The 22,846-nt window shown below is 38.3% G+C and overlaps 1 protein-coding gene across 4 annotated transcripts in view; it reads left to right on the top strand.

The window, feature by feature from the left end:
- The window catches only part of UGGT1 (UDP-glucose glycoprotein glucosyltransferase 1), a 123,221-nt gene that overhangs the window by 35,441 nt on the left and 64,934 nt on the right, over positions 1 to 22,846 (top strand). For all 4 annotated transcript variants that reach the window (XM_021075942.2, XM_021075941.2, XM_084998507.1 and 1 more), the window contains 5 exons: positions 344 to 494; positions 2,713 to 2,832; positions 4,599 to 4,684; positions 7,651 to 7,786; positions 11,030 to 11,161. In XM_021075942.2, the coding sequence (XP_020931601.1) occupies positions 344 to 494; positions 2,713 to 2,832; positions 4,599 to 4,684; positions 7,651 to 7,786; positions 11,030 to 11,161 (625 nt within the window). The remainder of the gene's footprint in view (positions 1 to 343; positions 495 to 2,712; positions 2,833 to 4,598; positions 4,685 to 7,650; positions 7,787 to 11,029; positions 11,162 to 22,846) is intronic.

Here is a 22,846-nt window from a genome sequence, read left to right as displayed (position 1 = left end):
TTTTCAGTTAATTATAGGTTCATGTGTTGTAAGAAATAGCTCAGGGAGATTACTTCAATGTTTTTAAAAACTTACAATATAAAATCCAGATTTAGGATGATTTCACCCTCAAATTGTGTTGTTTATATTTAGAGATACTGTCTATAATTAAACACGAACCAAGAAGCAAGTCCTACCTACTTTGTTCTACATATTTTGACAAAATGAAGCAAGGGAATAGTTGCCTTTTTGAGTTCTCAATTAGTTTCATAGGGTGTTGAGTTTGAACTGATTTTTTTTCATGGTGAGAATTGCTTTTTTTTTAAAAAAGCCTTTCTACTAAATACCTATTTTTTTTTTTCAGTCTGTTTGATATATTGAGGAATGAAGCTCGGGTGATGGAGGGCCTGCACAGATTGGGAATAGAGGGCCTTTCTCTGCATAATATTTTGAAACTGAACATCCAGCCCTCTGAGGCTGACTATGCTGTAGACATCAGGAGCCCGGCCATTTCGGTAGGTATTCCGTGAGCATGTCCAAGGGGCACTCTGGCCAAGTATTTTATTATGATTTTTGCATTTGTCTTTTATGAGAGGTAAGTTATTCCTAGTATCTCTTTTGTTGGCATCAAAGATTAACAACTGTTCATATGGGGCTATGTGTGCATAATAAACTAGCCTCTTAAATGTTCCAAAAAGTTGAGTTGTTGTATTTAATGTGGTTAAAATAGTGATTTTCCCACTTTCGTATCCCTTTAGGGTTCAGCTGAGCATTCTTAGGAAAATGTTTAGCTTGTATTTTCCCAGCTGCATGCAAGACTTGTGTGATCCTCACGGATTCTAGTTGGGTTCATTAACCGCTGAGCCATGACAGGAACTCCACTTTTAGATCTTGAAAGATGCCATATCAATATCCTTCATCGATTTCTTAATTACTCAACAGTTTTTTAAAGACTTAATGTAGGTTGAAATATATAGATCTAGTGTCTCATATTTTGTATTTTACTTATTTTTAAAAGATGGGGGCTGGTAGATGCAAACTGTTACGTTTAGAATGGATGAGTAATGGGGTCCTACTGTACAGCGCAGGGAACTGTGCCCAGTCTCTTGGGTTAGATCATTATGAAAGATAGTATGAAAAAAGGAAAAAAAAAAAAGAATGTGTGTGTATGGGTGGCTGGATCGCTTTGCTGTATAGCAGAAATTGAAGAAACATTGTAAATAAACTAAAATTGAAAAAAAAATGCTTTTGCTGTGTGCCATAGGGAAAAAAAATAAAGGATATATTTAAATATCTTTTATAAATTCACAGTTTAGGAGTTCCCATTGTGAAGCAGTGGAAACGAATCCGACTATATCTATGAGGATGTGGGTTCAATCCCTGGCCTCACCCAGTGGGTTAAGGACCCGGCATTGCTGTGATCTGTGGTGTAGGTCATAGAAGTGGCTCGGATCTGGCGTTGCCGTGACTGTGGTGTAGGCTGGCAGCTGTAGCTCTGATTTGACCCCTAGCCTGGGAACTTCTATATGCTGTGGGTGTGCCCCCCCAAATAAAAATAAATAAATAAATAAATCCACAGTTTAAAATTTAAGACATGCTAAAGAGTATTTATTGAAAACCTCTTCACCCAGATGTCCAGTTTTTCTCCTCTGAAGCAGCAGGCAGTATCAATTTCTTGTATATCCTTCCAAAAATAATCTATTTACCAGATTAAGGTGGTAGACACATACTTCCCACCTTGCTCTTTTTGTACAAATGTTATGTACTATTTATTTATTTATATTTAGGTTCGCACTCTAAGTGGAAGTTCCTGGGCTAGGGATCAAATCACAGCTGCAGCTACTAGCCTGTGCCACAGCCACAGCAATATCGGATCCAAGCCACATCTGCGATCTGTACCACAGTTTACAGCAATGCTGGATCCTTAACCCACTGAGTGAGGCCAGGAATCAAACTCATGAATACTAGTTAGGTTCTTAACCCACTGAGCCACATTGGGAACTCCACATACTATTTATCTATTCCTTTCTTTATGGATGTTAAGTTGTTTCTGATTTTCTACTGTTATAAGCAGTACTATTATGGCCCTTTTTGTACCTTTGTCTTCGTGCATAAGTGTGAGAATTTATTTGGGGTAGATTCCTAGAGCTGGAGTACTTAGGAGTAGGATGGAATGAAAGGCTTTAACTTTACTAGGTCATCTCAGAAGTGACTGTTCCAGGCACCAGAACTGGATGAGAGCTCCCATTATTCTGCAGTTTTGCCTATTCTTGGATTTTGACAAACTTAATTTTTTTTTTCAATGTAATTAGTGTGAAATTTCATTGTGCTTTTTCAGTTTATATTTCCTGAATTATTAGTGAAAGAGTACATCTTTCCTTGTACTAACTGCCCATTTGAATTTCCTCTGTAAGTTTCTTACTCATATTCTTATTCCATTATTCATATTCCATTTCTCATATGTTGCTTGCCCTTTGTAATTGATATTTTAGATTTCTATAGATATTCTTGACATCGGACCTTTATCGATTTTGTAGGTTGTGAATACCTTATCCTGTTCTGTGGCTTGTGTTTTAGTCACACACTTTTCTACTTTATCTTTGTGTTTTTGAAAATACTCTTTTCCTGTGTGATTCTTTTTGAAATAATTTGAGGTCTTACTGTTATTTCTGCAAATTTCACTATTGGTGACATAAGTGTATGCACTGTGTTGTGCTTTTTTTTTTTTTGTAGTGGATCAACAACCTAGAGCTTGATAGCAGATATAGTTCATGGCCTTCTAGTCTGCAGGAGTTGCTCCGCCCCACCTTTCCTGGTGTCATACGACAGATCAGGAAGAACCTGCACAACATGGTAAGTAAAACTCCTTATTGCTTGGCTGTGATCTCTGTTTCTCCCTCGCCTTCTCCCCTCCTTTTCTGTCATACCTAGAATGTTCACTCCTATCCATTACCAGCTGCTTCTCCCCATCACTACCATCACTAAATATGCTCTTTTTTAGCTCCATATTCAAACGGAAGGGGTTTGGAAATGCACTGATCATTTGTAGGGCTGAGACTCAGTGTACAGGGAAATGCTCCTCATCCTCAACCTGAAGGTTTAGATTGTGTTGATTTAGTTTGTTTTTTTGTTTTTTTTTTAGCTACACCAGCGGCATACGTAAGTTCCCCAGCCAGGGACTGAACCCCTGCAGTAGCAGCGACCCGAACCACTGTGGTGACAACACCAGATACTTAATATGCTGAGCCACACAGGAACTCTGGTATTGTTTGGGTTTTAAAATTGTTCTCCTTTTTCACTCAGATGACTATGTCCCTGCCATTTTTCTTGAATATCATAATCCCTAAAATCTAATAGTTTTGATTATTCCCTTAAATAAATCTGTCAGCTCCTCCTTTTTTATCCTCATTTCACTACTTGAGAAAGATGGAGGAGGAGGAGGGCTCTTAGTTGGTCCTCTTTGCCCTCTCCTGTCTTTCTCTGTCCTCAGGTGGCTCCCAGAGAGATCGGGGGCAAGTTAGTGCCAAGATTCGCTTCCTCAGAGCTTTCAAGGGAAATGATCTTCTGTACTTTCCTCACTCTTGAAACTGCTTTTTTCCTTCCCAGTCAAAATTTTGATCTCTTAACCATATGAGATAATTTATTCAACACTGTTAGATGTGTATTTCATTTGATTAATGAGATTAAATGAGATGATTATTATTTCTTTAAAGTGCATCACGAGAGCCTAATACGGGATAGCTATTATTATGATTTTAAAATTGGGTTTTAGGCTGTTCCCTTATGGCACAGAGGGTTAAGGATCTGGTGTGGTCACATTAGTGGCTTGGGTCACTGCTGTGGCATGGGTTTGATCCCTGGGCACGGTTTAAAAAAAAAAAAACTAGGTTCTAAAATTTTTTCTTTCTTTTTTTTGGCTTTTTAGGACTGCAGTAGGGGCATGTGGAGGTTCCCAGGCTAGGGGTTGAATCAGAGCTGTAGCCAATGGCATATGCCACAGCAGTGTGGGATCCAGTCGTGTCTGCGACCTACAGCACAGCTCACGGCAACGCTAGATCCTTAGCCCACTGAGCGAGGCCGGGGATCGAACCTGCAGCCTCATGGTTCTTAGTCATATTCATTTCCACTACGCCACAATGGCAACTCCCCTAAATGAATTTTTAATTGAGAAATCCTTTGAATGAGTATACAAGAAGCTAATCTCCATTTTCTAGGCTGGGAGAGTTAATAAAACTGGTTTTGTTAGATGTAGTAAAGAATAGGTATTAAGTTCCCTGGTGGTCCAGTGATTAGAACGCAGTGCTTTAACACTGTGGCCCGGGTTCAATCCCTGGTTTGGGAATTGAGATTCCACATTAAACCACATGCTGTGCCCCACCCCCCAAAAAAGAGTATATTTAGCCATCTGGATACAATTCCAGTGTTATTAGCATAAGACCATGAAAAAATCATTTAGCCTTTTAGTGCCACATTCTTTACAAGGGAGGGTAACTGCTATTGTATAACTTCTTTTTTATGGGTTCAAAAGTGGCTGGAAAAAGGTGGCCTTCTGGTGTAAAGACTAGGGCGTTTTTAATGGCCCCATGTCATTTCATGTTTTCTTTCCCCTTCCTTTCCAGGTTTTCATAGTTGATCCTGCTCATGAGAGCACTGCAGAGTTGATTAACACAGCTGAGATGTTCCTCAGTAATCATATACCACTAAGGTAACACTGTATTGATTCAGCAATAGATCTAATTTAGCTGAGATTATCTTTGCCATTTTTAAATGCAAGTCTGGTTCTACTGAATTGTAGGTTAATTAATCGTGGGGATTGTTAATGGCAATTTTATCTTTTGTTCAGTATGAAGCCAGTATCTTTTGTGATAGAGAATTTGATTCTCAATGAATAAAATTTTACCATCATTGCGTTATTAATAAATAACCCGTGTAAGAATAGCATCTGGTTTCAGCTTGCTTCCCAATGAAAGAGAATTTTCCTAAGTATGTGTCCACATCACATAGTTATCTGCACCACTTTCAGCAGAGATAAGGAACTTTGCCAAGAACTTTTTTTGGACTATCAAGTAAATGTATGTTCAGCTTTTTGTCAATGCAAATAGGCACATTTATTCACTTGTGTTACCAGATCTACCAGCAGGGCCAGCAGGGTTTCCACTGCCTTTTAAGAACCATGTTTTAAGGTTTTACATATAAGGATTAGATCATCTCACATTCTGAATAATATCTGGTAATTTTACATATTGATAAAATTTTAATTCTTTGAAAACATGAAAATGAAGAAAAGAGCTCTTAGCTAACCAATGCTACTGTGTATTCTGTACTTAGCACTGAGCTACATGCTGTGAGTGCTATATAAGCCACCTTTCTACCTTCTTGGAAAAATTACTGTGCCTACTTTCAGTAAGATATTTGACCAAGTGCTGAGTCTTGTCCGTGTATTAGTTATAAGTGCTTTAGAGTTTCAGGTAAACAAAAGATTATAGACAGATATTTGGGAAAGACAAAGGATTCATGGAAAAATTGGATTCAAGATAGGCTTTGAAGAAAATAATGGGTTTTCATTGTTGGAAAAGCAGAGATTTTGAGTTTAATGAAATTTTTAATGTAAACATGAATACCACCTGGTTGGGTGGAGAATTACAGCCAGAGCTATGTTTTGGTTAAAAGGGAAATATAAGAACAGAAAAGAAGTTGGCTCATGATACAGAGTGGGCCATGATTAAATAGCTAGTGAATTGCATTGAGGGACAAGAAGAGGGTATGTGGTTTTCACATTGCAAAGGCGGTAAGATGAAGGCATTTAATGCATAGGCAACAGAGAGGGAAGTTGTGAGCACCTGGTAGAAAGACCCAGGGCGTAAAGATGCTTGTGTGTTGTTAGTACACAATTAGGGAATATGGTTTCTAATGGTTGGACTTTAAGGGACCCTCCCTAAAGAACGAGTTTTGTATCTCCAGTGAGTCCTTTTGAATTAATGTTCTTACGTTTTTTTCTAAGTCTGTGTAAGTGCTTATGTATAAGTATATAATTGTATAAATATTTATAAATATATTTATATAATTACAATTTCAAAAAAAAAAAAAAAAAGGGGAAGATCCCAGGCAGACGAGCTATTGTTTGGTTTGAGTTGATGTGTTAGACCAAGGAGAGGAAGGGATGATTGTGCTTGATGATGGGCCTGGGAGAAACAGGAGTCTGAATTTTGGAACTTAGCTAACAGAAAAACCCTGATGCCCTTTTTAAAAACTGGATACTTGGGAAAGGAAATTACTCTGTGAAGAGATAACTAGGTTCTAGCCCTTATCTTTATTTTCATAAGTATAATACTTAGGTCATTTCTACCTGGAGCTCTATTACGTCAGAAGAGAGATTTTTTAAAAACAAGACAATTTTCATTTAAAAACAAACATTCTCAACTACCTCATCCATATATGTACAAATTCTACACATACCTGCTGAGAACATAATGTTTGTTATAATGTTTATATTTTCTCTATTTTTTTAGGCTGTACTATTTATTTACTTATTTATTTTCTTTTTAGGGCTGCACCTGCAGTATATGTAAGTTCCCTGGCTAGGGGTTGAACTGGAGCTGCAGCTGCGAGCCTACACCACAGCCACAGCAAAGCCAGATCTGAGCCTTGTCTGTGACCTGCACCGCAGCTCATGGCAATGCCAGATCCTTAACCTGCTGAGCTAGGCCAGGGATTGAACCTTCATCCTCATGGTTACTAGTTGGTTTTTTGTTTTTGTTTTTTTGTCTTTTTGCCTTTTCCAGGGCCACTCCTGCGGCATATGGAGGTTCCCAGGCTAGGGGTTGAGTCTGAGCTGTAGCCACTAGCCTACACCAGAGCCATAGCAACTCGGGATCCGAGCCGCGTCTGCAACCTGCATCTCAGCTCACAGCAACACTGGATCCTTAACCCACTGAGCAAGGCCGGGGATCGAACCCACAACCTCATGGTTCCTAGTCAGATTTGTTAACTACTGAGCCACGACGGGAACTCCTAATTTAGTGTGAAACTTCTGATTTTTTTTTTTTTTTGACCTGAAATAACAGAAAAAAGAATGCTAATATCAGTGGCTTTTGTGATTTGCTATAGAGGTAGGATTTTTTTTTAATTTTTAAAATTTTATTTAAAAACTTTTATTTAATAAATTAAATTTATTAAATTAAAATTTATTTTATTTTTTAATTTAATGCAGTTTTGTATTAGCTTCAGCTTTATAGCAGAGTGAATCAGCTATACATATACATATATCCATTCTTTCATAGATTATTACAGAACACTGAGTACACCTCCCTGTGCTATATATAGTACGTCCTTGTTAGTTCCCTAATCTTTATTTAAAAACAAAATCTCCATGTAAAACTATAGCAATACCTTTCATTTCAGTAATGACCTCCTTTCATTGATGTGGAAACAGCTTGCTTTCATACTTAAAAAGTCTAAGCCACCTTTAGGAACCTGCTTTTCTAATCTGTAAGTGATGGATGCCTTTGCCAGCCGTGTTAGAGTAGGATACAAACTGTGGTTTGCAAGAGAGGACTGTTTTCCTCTTAGCCAGAGAATTTGTGGTGGTACAAGGATGCCTTTCTTTTTTAAGTGGTTGCATTCTTTGAAATGTTTCTTTTTCTTCTCCTCGCCCTTCCCCTTCTCCCCTAGACTTGGTTTAATCTTTGTGGTTAACGACTCTGAAGATGTGGATGGAATGCAGGATGCTGGAGTGGCTCTTCTGAGAGCATATAACTACGTTGCCCAAGAAATGGATGATTACCATGCCTTCCAAACTCTGACACATGTATGTTTTCATTCAAAGTGGCAAATAATATTTTAAAATCCAACTTACTCTGAGAAATAATATGTGGTAAGGGGATTAAAGAGGAAAAGGTAAATTATTCACCCAAACTTTATGCATTTGACATTTCAGGAGTTGCTTTTACTTTATTGATATACCAGGGTTAATAATAGATTGCTGTGATTTCAGCTAAGATATGATTCCTTAGATACTAATTCTGTAGATACTAATACACTAATGTATCTTAGGCTGCTGCCTTTTGGTGATTTAAAATCACTAATTAATGCCTTTGGTAAATGTGATATTCTCTACTTCTTCAAAAAAAGTTTGTTTTTTTTCCGTTTAAGACCATCATGATAATTTTTGTAAAGAATCAGTTTAAGGAAGTTCCCGTCGTGGCACAGCAGAAATGAATCTGACTAGGAACCATGAGGCTGTGGGTTTGATTCCTGGCCTTGCTCAGTGGGTTAAGGATCTGGTGTTGCCGTGAGCTGTGGCATAGGCCTGTGGCTACAGCTCCGATTCGACCCCTAGCCTAGGAACCTCCATATGCCTCGGTGTGGTCCCAAAAAAAGAAGAAAAAAAGAATCAATTTAATGTTCAAGTCATGAAATTCTTTTTTTTTTTTTTTTTGTCTTTTTGCCATGCCTTGGGCCGTTCCCAAGGCATATGGAGGTTCCCAGGCTAGGGGTCTAATCAGAGCTGTAGCTGCCCGCCTACGCCAGAGCCACAGCGACGCGGGATCCGAGCCGCGTCTGCAACCTACATCACAGCTCACGGCAATGCCGGATCGTCAACCCACTGAGCAAGGCCAGGGATTGAACCCACAACCGCATGGTTCCTAGTCGGATTTGTTAACCACTGAGCCACGACGGGAACTCCCAGGGACACTTTTTATTAATTGAAATGTTCATTTATTTATTTGGCCAACTTTTCTTAAAGACACACCACTTGCCAGGCTGCTAGGGTTACAAAGAAGAGTCGGATTTCCCCCTGTCCTCAAGGACTCTTGGGGGATACCTCCCCACATATGATTTAATACAGTGTGGGAAGCACAGCTGGTTACAGCAGCACTAGGACCTCGCTCCGCTAGGGATGGCCATGGGCATTTTTGTGGAGTTGGAAGTTGTCCCAGCTTAGTATAGGAGGAAAACAGGAGTCAGTTGAACAGTGGCTGCAAATCAGAAGTAGTGATTCCAAGTTGTTAGCATGACTTGAGTGGAATATGTTGAAAGCAGAGTGGAGAGGAGAACCTGGTCATTGAGGCCATTAGGCAGGGTAACAGGTGTCCAGATTGCAGAGTTAAACTCCAATTAAAACCTTATGATAAGCCATAAAAAAGAACAAAATAATGCCATTTGTAGCAACATGGATGGAACTAGAGACTTTCATACTAAGTAAAGTATGTCAAAAAAAGAAGGACAGATACTGTATGATATCACTTATATCTGGAATCTAATATATGGTACCAGTGAACCTATATCTACAGAAAAGAAACTCATGGACTTGGAGAACAGACTTGTGGTTGCCAAGGGGGAGGGGGAGGGAGTGGGATGTACTGGGAATCTGGGGTTAATAGATGCAAACTATTGCCTTCGGAATGGAAAAGCAGTAAGATCCTGCTGTATAGCACGGGGAATTATATCTAGTCAATTGTGATGGAACACGATGGAGGATAATGTGAGAAAAGAATGTGTGTGTGTATATATATATATATATATAATATATAGATAAAATGTATGACTGCGTCACTTTGCTGTATAGCAGAAATTAACAGAACATTCTAAATCAATTATAATAGAAAAAATGAGTATCTTAAAAAAAACCTTATGAAAACCTTATTCTGATGGAGCTCCCTGATAGCTTAACAGTTAGGACCCAGCATTGTCACCTCCTTGACAGGCCCAGGATGTTATGCATGCCACAGGCGCAGCTCCCCACTCCAACTCCCCCTAGAAAACCCACCTCAATCTGATGCACATAGGGAGATGAATCTGATGAAGGGTAAAGAAGGGTAAAGAAAGTGGCCAAGTAGGAGAGATAGGGGAGGGATGGATTGGGAGTTTGGGGTTAGTAGATGCAAACTATTGCATTTAGAATGGATAAACAACAAGGTCTTACTATGTAGCACAGGGGAATTCAGTATCTTGGGATAAACTATGATGGAAATGAATATAAAAGAGAATCTATAGGTGTATAATTGAGTCACTTTGCTGTATAGCAGAAATTAATACAACATTGTAAATCAACTATATTTCAATAAAAATAAATTAATAATAATTAAAGTGGCAGAGATACTAGTTTGTGAGCTGTTGCTGTGATCTCTGAGAAATGATTGTGGACTATAGTTAACAGTAGGGCTATGAGAATGAAATAAATTCAAAAGAAGTTGCTGAGGGTAAGAAGGTTTTAAAGTCTGCCTTTTGGGTTTTTCCCTTCATAGCTATGTGTAGGAATGAGAAGATATTGGTTTCTTATTTTTTGTCTTTTTAGAGCTGCACCTGCAACACATGGAAGTTCCCAGGCTAGAGGTCGAACTGGAGCTGCAGCTGCCGGCCTTCGTCACAGCTGCAGCAACACTGGATCCTTAACCTGCTGAGCAAGGCCAGGCATTGAACCTGTGTCCTCATGGATATGTTGGGTTTGTTACTGCTGAGCCACAACAGGAATTCCAAGAGGATATTGCATTTTCTTTTTTTGTTTGTTTATTTTTAGTTGCAACAGGAAAGAAATATGTATGTTCATTATAAAAATTTTTAAAAAAAATTAAAGTGTATTGATTTAAAATCTTTCTCCTGTTTAATCCTGCTCCTTAAAGGCAGCTGCTGTTAAAAGCTTGCCTTGCATCCTTCTAGATGCTTCACTGTACATGTGCAGACATAGTTTTGTTGTTGCTTTATGTTTACCTTTATAAAACACAGATTATGCCATATATATTTTGAATGTTTTTCCCTTTAAACATCGTGGACATGAGTTTTTATTTCAGTATTTATAAATATTCAGGTTTTAAAAAATTAACACAATTTAGCATTTGGGACTTAACATATGAACCAATTGAGTCATTTTAAGAATGTGTCATTGCTAAAGAAGGCATAAGGAAATACATGGAAGAGTTGTTAATATGTCCCATTTGCTCTTTTGAGAGAAATAGCTCTGTTTTCCTCTACATTCTGATATCTTTTGTAATAAATATTCCAAAATTTGTATTTAAAAGGGTAGTTGGTTATCTGGTTTTTCTTTCTTCAGATATATAACAAAGTAAGAACTGGAGAAAAAGTGAAAGTTGAACATGTGGTCAGCGTCCTGGAAAAGAAGTATCCGTATGTGGAAGTGAATAGCATTTTGGGGATTGACTCTGCTTATGATCAGAATCGCAAGGTAACATTCTTCAGCTCTTGTCATGTGATGGCAATACTGTATTTTCCTTCCCTCCCCTCAGTGGGGGTTGCTCTTAATAAAAGCGGCAGCGGTGAAGTATTTAGTTACTTAGCATTTAAAAATTTAGAAACCAGATCACTTTTCTGTCTTTGCAAATATAGTTTATGTTTCAATTTTGTGACAATATTGTTTTTTAGCTGACTTATTGACTGTTAAATTGAAAAACAATTTCTCTTTACAATGCAGTGATGGTACTTGAGTGAAGCATATTCTGGATAAATCTGTTGGAAGTATATGATACATGCTGTCAGGATATGACATATAGCTTAATGTGTGTCATGTATTTAGTTGTTTAGGCTAAAGATGGAAATGCAGTAGGAAATATAATAAATCAAATAGCAAGATGTGATAATAAGAGTATAGGGAAATATTAAAAAAATTAAATACAGTAAAAGACCTTTATAGTAAGCAGAAACAACATGGTCAGTTTATTGAAAATAAATGTTAAGTCAAGGAATCAAAATATAGTTCTGAAACATTGTAAACAGTAAAAATGTATTTTTTTTTTAAAATGAAGGTCTTTGGTTCTATGTTTGGAGATCAGAGCTATTATTCCATTAGAAACCATACTGATAATGCATTGTTTATAATTTCTCTTATATCTGAGTATACAATCCTAGATTTTTTATAATCTTCTCGTCAAGTCTTACCCACACCTAATTCAGCACCTGTCGTTTTAGCCTTTTTGTTTTTCTAGTCATTCAGTTTGTTTTCATTTTCTTTCTTCCTTCCTCCTCTTCTTCCTTCCTTTTGTTTAATTAAACCTAATGTAAATTTATTAAGATAACATTGATTTATAACAATATATGTTTCATTGTATATTATATTTCTACTTCTTTATTCCCTACAACTTGCTCAAAATTTAGTTTCCGCGCTCCTCATTCAGGAGGATGCTCGCACCCACGCTTCTCTTTTGTATTACTGCTTTGCTTCTGACTTAAATAGATAAACTGTTTTTCTGCATGCCCACCCAAATGTTGCACTGTGTCTCTAACCATAAACTCTATACTTGTGGAAAAAAAATTTAGTTTCCATCCATCACTGTACAGTTGATCCCCTTTACCTGTTTACCTGCCTCCATATCCACTACTTTGTTCTCTGCAGCACCATGTTTGTTTTTGTTTCTTCATTTGTTTTGTTTTTGTTTATTAGTTTTTTATAAGTGAAATCTTACGGCATTTGTCTTTTCCTGTCTGACTTATTTCACTTAGCATTTCAACCTAAAGTTCTATCCATGTTGTCACAAATGGCAAAATTTCATCTTTTTTCAATGGCTGAGTAGTACTCTGTTTTTTGCGCGCGCACGCGCGCGCGCGTGTGTGTGTGTGTGTGTGTGTGTGTGTGTTTGTATCCCACATATTTATCCATTCATCTGTTGATGGACACTTAGGTTGTTTCTGTTTCTTGGCTATTGTAAATAATGCTGCAATGAACTTAGTGCATATATTTTTCCGGATTAGAGTTTTCATCTTCTTTGGGTAAGTAACCAGAAGTGGAATTTCTGGATCATATGATAATTCTGGTCTTAATTTTTTGAGGAATCTCCATACTGTTTTCCGCAGTGGCTGCATCAGTTTACATTCTAACAGTGCAAAAGTGTTCCCTTTTCTCCATATATTCACCAACTTTTGTTATTATCTGTTTTTTTGATAGCAGTAACTTTGGCAAGTGTGAGGTGAAATCTCATTGTGGTATTGATCTGCATTTCCGTGTTTATTAGTGATGTTGTGCGTCTTCATGTGCATGCTGGCTGGCTGTATATCTTCTTTGGGAAAATATTTAGGTCCTTTGCCTATTTTTAAAATCAGGTTGGTTTTTTTATCATTGAGTCATATGAGTTCTTTATATATTTTGCATATTAATCCTTTATTGGGTGTATCATTCACAAATATCTTCATTTAGTGGGTTGTATTTGTTTTATTAATGATTTTCTTGGCTGTGCAGAAGCTTTTTGGTTTGATATAATTCCATTTGTTTATTTTTGCTTTTGTTTTCCTTGCTTAAGGAGACATATCTAGAAAGATGTTACTAAGACTGATGTCGAGCGTACTGGCTATTTTTCTTTCTAGGATTTTTTTTTTTTTTTTTTTTTTTTTGTCTTTTTGCTATTTCTTGGGCTGCTCCCTCGGCATATGGAGGTTCCCAGGCTAGGGGTCGAATCGGAGCTGTAGCCACCGGCCTACACCACAGCCACAGCTACGCGGGATCCGAGCCACCACAGCTCACGGCAACGCCGGGTTGGCAACCCACTGAGCAAGGGCAGGGATTGAACCCGCAACCTCATGGCTCCTAGTTGGATTCGTTAACCACTGCGCCACGACAGGAACTCCCTTTTCTAGGATTTTTATGGTTCAAGTCGTATGTTAAAGTCTTTGATTCATTTTGAGTTAATTTTTGTTTGTGAAATGAACTAGTAGCCTAGTTTCTTTTTCCTTTTCTTTTTGCATGTGGCTGTCCAATTTTCCCAGCATCATTTATTGAAAAGACTATCATTTCTCCAATGTCTGTTCTTTGCTCCTTTTTCATAAATTGTACATATATGTTTGTTTTATTTCTGAGTTCTCAATTATATTCCATTGATCTATGTATCTCTTTTTCTGCCAATCCCAGGCTCTTCGGATTCCTTTGGCTTTGTAATGTAGTTTGAGGTCAGGAAGTGTGTTACCTCAGGTGGACTGACCCCATCATTATTTTTAATGACCTTATTTCTCTTGTTATGGTTTTTGGTTTAAACTCTGTTTTGTCTCATATAAATAGTGTGCTACCCTGTTCTCTTTTGGTTTCCACTTGCATATTATATCTTCTATCCCTTCACATTGAGTCTGTGTCTTTGAAGCTGTAGTCTCCTACAGTTGGGTCTTATTCTTTAATCCATACATCCATTCAATGCCTTTTGATTGGAGAATTCAATACAGTTACAGTTAGAGTAATTATTGATAGGTAAGGGACATACTAATTCCATTTTATAAGTTATTTAAGGCTGATTTATGTATTATTTTTTAAGGACTGTAGCTGCAGCATATGGACGTTCCCGGGCTAGGGGCCTAATTGGAGCTATAGCTGCTGACCTACACCATGGCTATAGTAAGGCCAGATGTGAGCTTGCACCACAGCTCACGGCAACACCTGATCCTTAACCTACTGAGTGAGGCCAGGGATTGAACCTGTATCCTCATGGATACAGGATTGTTACTGCTGAGCCATGGGGGTACTCCCTTAAGGATTTTTATTTCCCTTGTTCTTTTCTTCTGCTCTTGCTCCTTCCCCTTGTGAACTGATTATAATGATATTCTTTGGTTCCTTTCTCTTTATCTTTTGTGAATCTACTATAGATTTTTGTTTTGTGGTTGCCACAAGTCTTACTTAAAACATTTCATAGATGTAAGTCTCTTTTATGCTGATAAATTAACTTTGATCACATACAAAAACTACTCTTATTCCCTTCCCCTTTCTATTTTGGACACCTCAATTTAACTCTTTATACTGTGTATTCAATAATAATATGCAAATTATTATAGTGTTTTTTGTTTGTTTGTTTTTGGTCTTTTAGGGCCTCACCTGTGGTATATGGATGTTCCCAGGCTAGGGATCAAATCGGAGCTATAGCTGCCAGCTGACACCACAGTCGAAGCAATGCCAGATCCAAGCTGCATCTGTGACCTACACCACAGCTCACTGGCAATGCTGGATGCTTAATCCACTGAGCAAGGCCAGGGATTGAACCTGCATCCTCATGGGTACTAGTTGAGTTCGTTACCATTGAGCCACAACAGGAACTACCTAGCCATAGCTGTTTTTAATTCTCTTTGTTTTTTGTCTTTTTTCTTTTATGTTTTTTTTTTTTTTTTTTTTTTTTTTGCTTTTCATAAGCATATTCTTTATATTGAAAAACGGCAAGGTGGAGTTTTACAGCATGAACAGCATCATCATTAGAGGGAAGTTGATGCAGCTGTCACCAACCCTACATGCTTTCAGTATGGAGGGCATTGTTATAAAGTTCATGGTTGAGGGTCCTCTTTGCTTCATCCGAATCCTCTTGTCCTTTAACCTATTTTATGGAGTTAAGTGGTTAGCACACTGTCATAATACAGTATTAAAATATTCTGTGGAGTTCCCATTGTGGCTCAGTGGTAACAAACCGGCTGGCATCCATGAGGACATGGGTTTGATCCCTGGCCTTGTTCAGTGGTCAAAGGATCTGATGTTGCTGTTGAGCCATGGTGTAGGTTGGAGACATGACTTGGATCCCACCTTGCTGTGGCCGTAGCTGTGGCTGGCAGCTGCACCTCTGATTTGACCCCTAGCTTGGGAACTTCCATATGCCTTGGGTGCAGTCCTAAAAAGACAAAAAAAAAAAAACTGAATTTGACTATATACTTAGCTTTACGGTGTGTGGTATGTTTTCATGCATTTTCATGTTACTAATTAGCATCCCTTCGTTTCGACTTGTAGGGCTCCTTTCAGCATTCCTTGTAAGGATAGACTCTCTTAGCTTTTGTTTGTCTGAGAATGTCTTTATCTCTCTTCCACTTCTAAAGGATAACTTTGCTAGGTATTGTTTTCTTGGATGGCAGTTTTTTTTCCTTTTTCTTTTCTTTTTTTTTTTTGCTTTTTAGGAAGTTCCCAGGCTAGGGGTCAAATTGGAGCTGCAACTGCTGGCCACAGCCACAGCCACAGCCACAGCAATGTGGGATCCAAGCCACATTCTCGACCTACACCACAGCTCACAACAACATTGGATCCTTAACCCACTGAACGAAGCCAGGGGTCAAACCCGCAACCTCATGGTTCCCAGTCAGATTGTTTCTGCCGCGACACAATGGAAACTCTGGCAGTTTTTTTTCTTTTAGAGTTTTTTTTCTCTTTGGGCCTACAGAGTCTTTGATGATAAGTCCACTGTTACCTACCCTTGTAGTTACAAGCTTCCATTTTATTACTGCTTAAGAGTCTGTACGTTTAGATTTTCGATAGTTTTATTATAATGTGTCTTGGAGAAGTTCTCTTTAAGTGATCTTATTTGGTGATCTATGATCTTCAGGAACTTGGATATCCAAATCTCTCTGTAGATTTGGGAAGTTCTTAGCTATTTTTTCTTCCTCCTTCCCTCCCTCCCTTCCTTCCTTTCTTTCTTGGTTTTAACCAGGCTGCAACAGTGAAAGCACTGAATCCTAACCACTAGACCACCCAAGAACTCCTCATTATTTCTTTTTATAAGATATCTGCTCCCTTCTCTATCTCATCTCTTTCTGGAACTCCAATAATTTGAAAATTATCCATATATCATTTCTTTAATTCTTTTTATCCTTGTCGTCTGACTGGATAATTGCACAGCTTATAGAGTTTTTTCTTTTGTTTGATTTTATTCTAATGTTAGTGCTGTATCATTTTTTTTTATTCATTATATTCTTCAGCTCCAGAATTTCTGTTTGGTTCTTTTTTATGTTCTCTCTCTCTCTCTCTGTTAAACTTCTAAACTTGTTTGGAATTGTTTTCCTGATTTTTTATTTATTTATTTATTTATTTTTTTTGGTCTTTTTGTCTTTTTGTTGTTGTTGTTGTTGTTGCTATTTCTTGGGCCGCTCCTGCGGCATATGGAGGTTCCCAGGCTAGGGGTCGAATCGGAGCTGTAGCCACTGGCCTACGCCAGAGCCACAGCAACGCGGGATCCGAGCCGCGTCTGCAACCTACACCACAGCTCACGGCAACGCCAGATCGTTAACCCACTGAGCAAGGGCAGGGACCGAACCCGCAACCTCATGGTTCCTAGTCGGATTCGTTAACCACTGCGCCACGACGGGAACTCCCTGATTTTTTTTTTTTAATGGCCACACCTGTAGCATATGGAATTTCCTGGGCTAGGGATCAAATCTGAGCTGCAACTATGGCAATGCTGGATCCTTAATGTGGCTCCACAGTGGGAACTCCTTGTTTTCCTGATTTTGTTGAGTTGTCTTTCTGTGTTTTCTTGTAACTCACTGATTTTCCCTGAAACAGCTATTTGAAGCCTTTACTGGGTAAACTGTAGACCTCCAGGTCTTTGGAATTTATTTATTTATTTATTTTATTACTCAAATGAATTTATCACATCTGTAGTTGTATAATGATCATAACAATCCAGTTTCACAGGATTTCCATCCCACAGCCCAAGCACATCCCCCCATCCTCCAAAGTGTCTCCTCTGGAGACCATAAGTTTTTCAGTGTCTGTGAGTCATCATCTGTTCTGCAAAGAAGTTCAGTCTGTCCTTTTTTCAGATTCCACATGTCAGTGAAAGCATTTGATGTTGGTGTCTCATTGTATGGCTGACTTCACTTAGCATGATAGTTTCTAGGTCCACCCACGTTGCTAAAAATGCCAGTATTTTGTTCTTTTTAATGGCTGAGTAATATTCCATTGTGTACTACATCTTCTTGATCCACTCCTCTGTCGAGGGACATTTAGGTTGTTTCCATGTTTTGGCTATAGTAAATAGTGCTGCAGTGAGCATCAGAGTACATATGTCTTTGCGAGTAATGGTTTTCTCTGGATAGATGCCCAGGAGTGGGATTGCTAGAGCAAATGGTAGTTCTATGTTTAGTTTTCTAAGGAATCTCCATACTGCTTTCCATAGTGGTTGCACCAATTTATAATCCCACCAACAGTGTACTAGTGTTCCTTTTTCTCCATACCCTCTCCAGCACTTATTGTTTGTAAACTTTTTGATGATGGCCATTCTGGCTGGTGTAAGGTGGTACCTCATGGTGGTTTTGATTTGCATTTCTCTAATAATGAGTGATGTTGAACATCTTTTCATGTGTTTTTTGGCCATCTGCATGTCTTCTTTGGAGAACTGTCTGTTTAGATCTTCTGCCCATTTTTTGATGGGGTTGTTTGTTTTTTTGGTATTGAGCAGTAAGAGGTGTTTATAAATTTTGGAGATTAATCCCTTGTTAGTTGATTCATTTGCAAAGATTTTCTCCCATTCTGTGGGTTGTCTTTTTTGTTTTGTTTAGGGTTTCCTTTGCTGTGCAGAAACTTTTCAGTTTAATTAGGTCCCATTTGTTTATTTTTGTTTTTATTGTCAATACTCTAAGAGGTGGATCTGAGAAGATGTTGCTGTCGTTTATGTGAGAGAGTATTTGGCCTGTTTTCCTCTAAGAGTTTGAGAGTGTCTGGTCTTATATCTAGGTCTTTAATCTATTTGGAGTTTCTTTTTGTGTATGGTGTTAGGGAGTGTTCTAATTTCATTCTTTTCCATGTCCGTTTTTCCCAGCACCACTTATTGAACAAGCTGTCCTTTCTCCATTGTATATCCTTGCCTCCTTTGTCATAGATTAATTGGCTGTAGGTGTGTGGGTTTAATTCTGGGCCTTCTATCCTGTTGCACTGATCTATATTTCTGTCTTTGTGCCAGTACCATATGGTTTTGATAATTGTTGCTTTGTAGTATAGTCTGAAGTCCAGGAGCCTGATTCCTCTAGCTCCATTTTTCTTTTTCAGGATGTCTTTAGCTATTCTGGGTCTATTGTTCTTCCAAACAAACTTTATTTATGCTTCCAAACAAACTTCTATTCTGCCATCTTCAGGATTTTCGAAGATTATGGTAGAACTGCTAACCCCTTTCCTCACTTTGGGACCACTTCTCTGTTGATGCTGTATCTTCATGCATCTACTCCTCTGCTTCTTTATCCACTTCATTCTGTTCTGTAAGAGTAAACACATATGTCATCTTCATTTTTTCCACACCATATATTGGTAAAACTGGTTTTTAAAAAGGCTGGTTCTCTTTGAAATCAGAAGGCGGGGATGACCGCTGCAGTGGAGGAGGTGACAACCTCTTTGGTCTGGCTGGGAACTGGAAAAGAGATCTGCTGGCCTCAGCCCTGACTCAGCCAAAGGAAACAGCACCTGGAATTTATTAATGGAAGATTATTGTGATCCTTTCGTGATATTATACTCTCTTAATTTTTCATGTTCCTGTACTTTCACATTGCTTTCTTTGCATTTAAAGTCTTAGTCAGTTCCACCAGTCTTTACTCACTACTTTGGGAGAGAAATATCTTCCAAAAGCCCTGCTAGGAATTCTGAGCCTTTCTCAGAATGCCACCAGTCTTTACTCACTACTTTGGGAGAGAAATATCTTCCAAAAGCCCTGCTAGGAATTCTGAGCCTTTCTCAGAATGTCTGTGAGTACCCCCACTCCATGTTGCTTTTCTCTTCTTGTGTAGAATTCTGAAACTTGTTTATTAACTCCTCGTTATTCTGTAGTGCTCCAGGCTGGGTACTGACAGCAGCCCCCCCCCCCCTTTTGTTTTCTCCAAAGTGGCACTAAAGATCAAGTTTTTTGTCTCTTTCTGGCCCGTAGATGTGGGCTGGCCTTCTGTATGTGCTCACTAGCTAGCTGACAAAGCTCACTCTTGCTGTTGTTGCCAGGATTGTGCTCTCAGAGCCAGCCATAGGGTGTGGGTATATGTGGGTGAGGCGTATAGAGCACTTCAGGGTGTCCTTGAGCCATCTGGGGGGATCTGTGAATGAGATGTCCTGGGTGGCTCATAGGAGGTGGGCTTCTTGATGCTGGAAGAAAGATTTGTCTTCCTTAAATGCCCTCTGAGAGCATTATCTGCTGCCTTCCGAGCCTCTTCCCACCTGGTGATGCTGGTCACAATTCAGTATTCTGCATGGGGTGGGAGAGAAGCCTTTTTGGTAGCATCCCACATAGGTGGGCAAATTGAGTGCTTAGTCTCTTGCTCTCACTTCCCTCGTAGGAGAAATCATAGGCTCAGAAGATCTCTTGTGGCCCTCGGGTATGCTGACTTGGGAGAGGGGTGATGTGAGTAAAGTCAGACTTTCTCCTACCCTTTCCAGTGTGTCCAGACTTATATTATTTTGCTCCACATGTGTACTGGAACTTCTCTGCTGGGCACCTGGACTTCCACAGAGGCGCTTTTGTGTGTGGGTGATTGCTTAAGACAGTCTTTTTCTGGGGTTCCTAGGCTCTGGCCAAGGGGGCCTGGAGCCAGCTCAGAGTCCACGGCCAGGGTCAAAAGGGTCAGATCTGTCTGCCTGTTACCTGCTGCATGGGAGGGCCACTTGGCATATGATGCTGGATTCCAAAGCTCCCACAAAAGATGCTTTTGTCTGTGGATCAATGCCAGATCGTTGTTGTTCTGTGGGGGGGGGGGACATTATGAGGGACATCTCACTCAGCCATGACGCTGACATCACTCCTGCTTCAGTGTTAAATCTCCTTGGTTTAAAGTATATCGCATCGGGTTTGGAGTTGAAGCTGATCATAAGATCTACCCAGTTTAAACTGAACATGTTTCCTTTATTGCATTGCAACCTTCTGTACAGTCACTTACCTTTTATGGTTTTTAAAAATAAAATTATATTGATATGGACACCTAGTGATTTTTCACATTTTCACAAACAGCATAAGCAGTACTCTATAGAAAAAGAAAAGGTGACGTGAAAGAAGGGCCACTTTGGGATACTTGAGAAAATGATTGGAATTTTCTCATGTTTCACATTTGGAAAATGTTTAACTCTAATTTTCTGTCATCCTGTTGAAGAAAAAAAATGCCTTTTTATTGTGGATGATTGCTATATCAAAAGGATTTGCTTTAAAATATTGAATACAGTGGACAAATTGGGAAAAAGGGCATTTTTACATTTTATCTTTTATGCATTGAAATTGTGATTTTGCTGAAGAATCAAGTGGGGTATCACAGACCTATCTCCTCAGAAGTTCCTCATATTTAGTGTTGTCCTCATCTGTGCTGGTTAGAGGCTCTTCCCATATACATCCAGATTAAAATTTAATAGGTGTTTAAGTAGACGTGTACTCTCAAGAGAAGGATGTATTGAGGTTCTCAGATGTCCTATGAATCTAATGATCAATGAGAAATTAGTTACAGGAGCTGTACCCCTCATATGAAAAAGCCCAAGAAAATAGATTTTTTTTTTTCTTTTGAAAAGGAGGAGTGAGTGCATTTTTTAAAAGGAGAAATGATACGGTTAGCAAATGTTACTACACACATGCTTTTTTTTGTAAATCTGAAGCTATGTTATCTTTTATTTTGGGTATTTGAAAGAAGTAATTATTTCTAAAGCTAGGTAGTACAATTAAAGTAGATATTTTAAACTGAAGAGAATATAGTCTGAGAGGTGCATATTTATATCTTTCAAAGTCAAGGTAAAAAAGAATTGTAACTTATTCATGCGAACATTTTATAGTTGGCGTATTAACTCTGAGTCTTTATTAATCTGTTATTATTTGTGAATGGCTCATTCATGATTTTGCCTGTAGTTTATGTTGTAAAATTATTTATAGGAAACATTTTTAATGATCATTTGATAGAAATTCTCACATGTAATTTTTAATAAATATAAATTTGATAATTAGCCTTCATTTTGTTATTTGGTCTGATAACCATTTGCAGGTTGTAAAAATGGAAAGTGTGTAGTCAAAACTGCCCCCTCCCACTCTTGAGTTTTACTCAGTTACCACTTTAGAGAAAACTACTGTTACTTATTATTACTTAGAGTTATAATTTGGGTTTTGTTTTGTTTGAGTGATTAATTTTCAAAGCTCAAAGTATATTAAAATTGAGTTTTTGTGAACTTCTTTGAAATAGTTGAGATGTCAAAGAACAGAATTTATGTAACCATTTGGGGAATGTACCTTAGAGAAATGGCAGAAGTCAACCTAGAAAGCCTTTCTGGCTGTGCCATCAGTTAAGTCTGCACTATTAGTTATCACTGTGGCTAAATCTGATTAGAAACTAGGCAGTCTATTGCTGGTGACTGGTTTTACTTACTGAATTGAAATACTTTTCTATTTGTGCTATCTAAAAAATTATATACTCAAAAATTTTGCTGTTTATCAGTTACAAGATATTTAACAAGAATGCTTTAAGGAACTCTTTTTATATCTTGAGTAGTAATGTAGTTTTTACTCTGAAAACTTACTCTTGGGTCTGGTTGATATTTGGGGGAATGTACCTATGCTGATAGTTGGAAAAGTCTCAGGTATATTTGTTCACCTGGTGTTTCCCTGTCAAGGGACCTCTTTTGTCCTGGATAAGGAAAAAGATTGAGCTTAGTATATTATAGAACAATTTTTGACACTGTTTTCCCACCAACCTTGTTTTGTTTTCTGTAGGTATAATTTCTTTTTTAGTGATATGGACCCTTTTAGATTTAAAATTGGATATGAACATTTCATCTCAGGCTATCTGCCCAGGAACATTAATAATTTATGACAGTCTGTAGTTGTGCTGCCCATTATGTCAGCTTCTGGCCATATGAGCTTTTAAAATGGAAATTAATTAATTTCATGTGCTCATTAGTTGCATGTGGTTAGTGGCTGGCTATTGCTTTGGACAGTGAAGATGGAATATTTCCATCACTGCAATAAGGTCTGTTATATAGTTTTGGCTCTAGTATGTATAATTCAGTTCTCTTAGCCTGGGCTGCTTAAAATTACCCTCATCCCCACCTTCAGTCACTGTCTAATTTGCAAAGTGTTTTGGTTTTATTAAAACTCAGTAATTTAAACCCAAATTTACCTAGTAGTATATTAACTATGATATTGTTTTTAAACATGTTTTTATTTATTTTGTTGTTTTAGGGCCGCACCCATGG

The sequence above is a fragment of the Sus scrofa genome, chromosome 15 (genome assembly GCF_054392235.1).
Source record: "Sus scrofa isolate SSC_HxYL_T2T_F1_AM1 chromosome 15, Sscrofa_HxYL_maternal_Yorkshire_Landrace_v2.0, whole genome shotgun sequence".
NCBI lineage: Eukaryota > Metazoa > Chordata > Mammalia > Artiodactyla > Suidae > Sus > Sus scrofa.
This window is presented reverse-complemented; position numbering and strand designations above follow the sequence as displayed.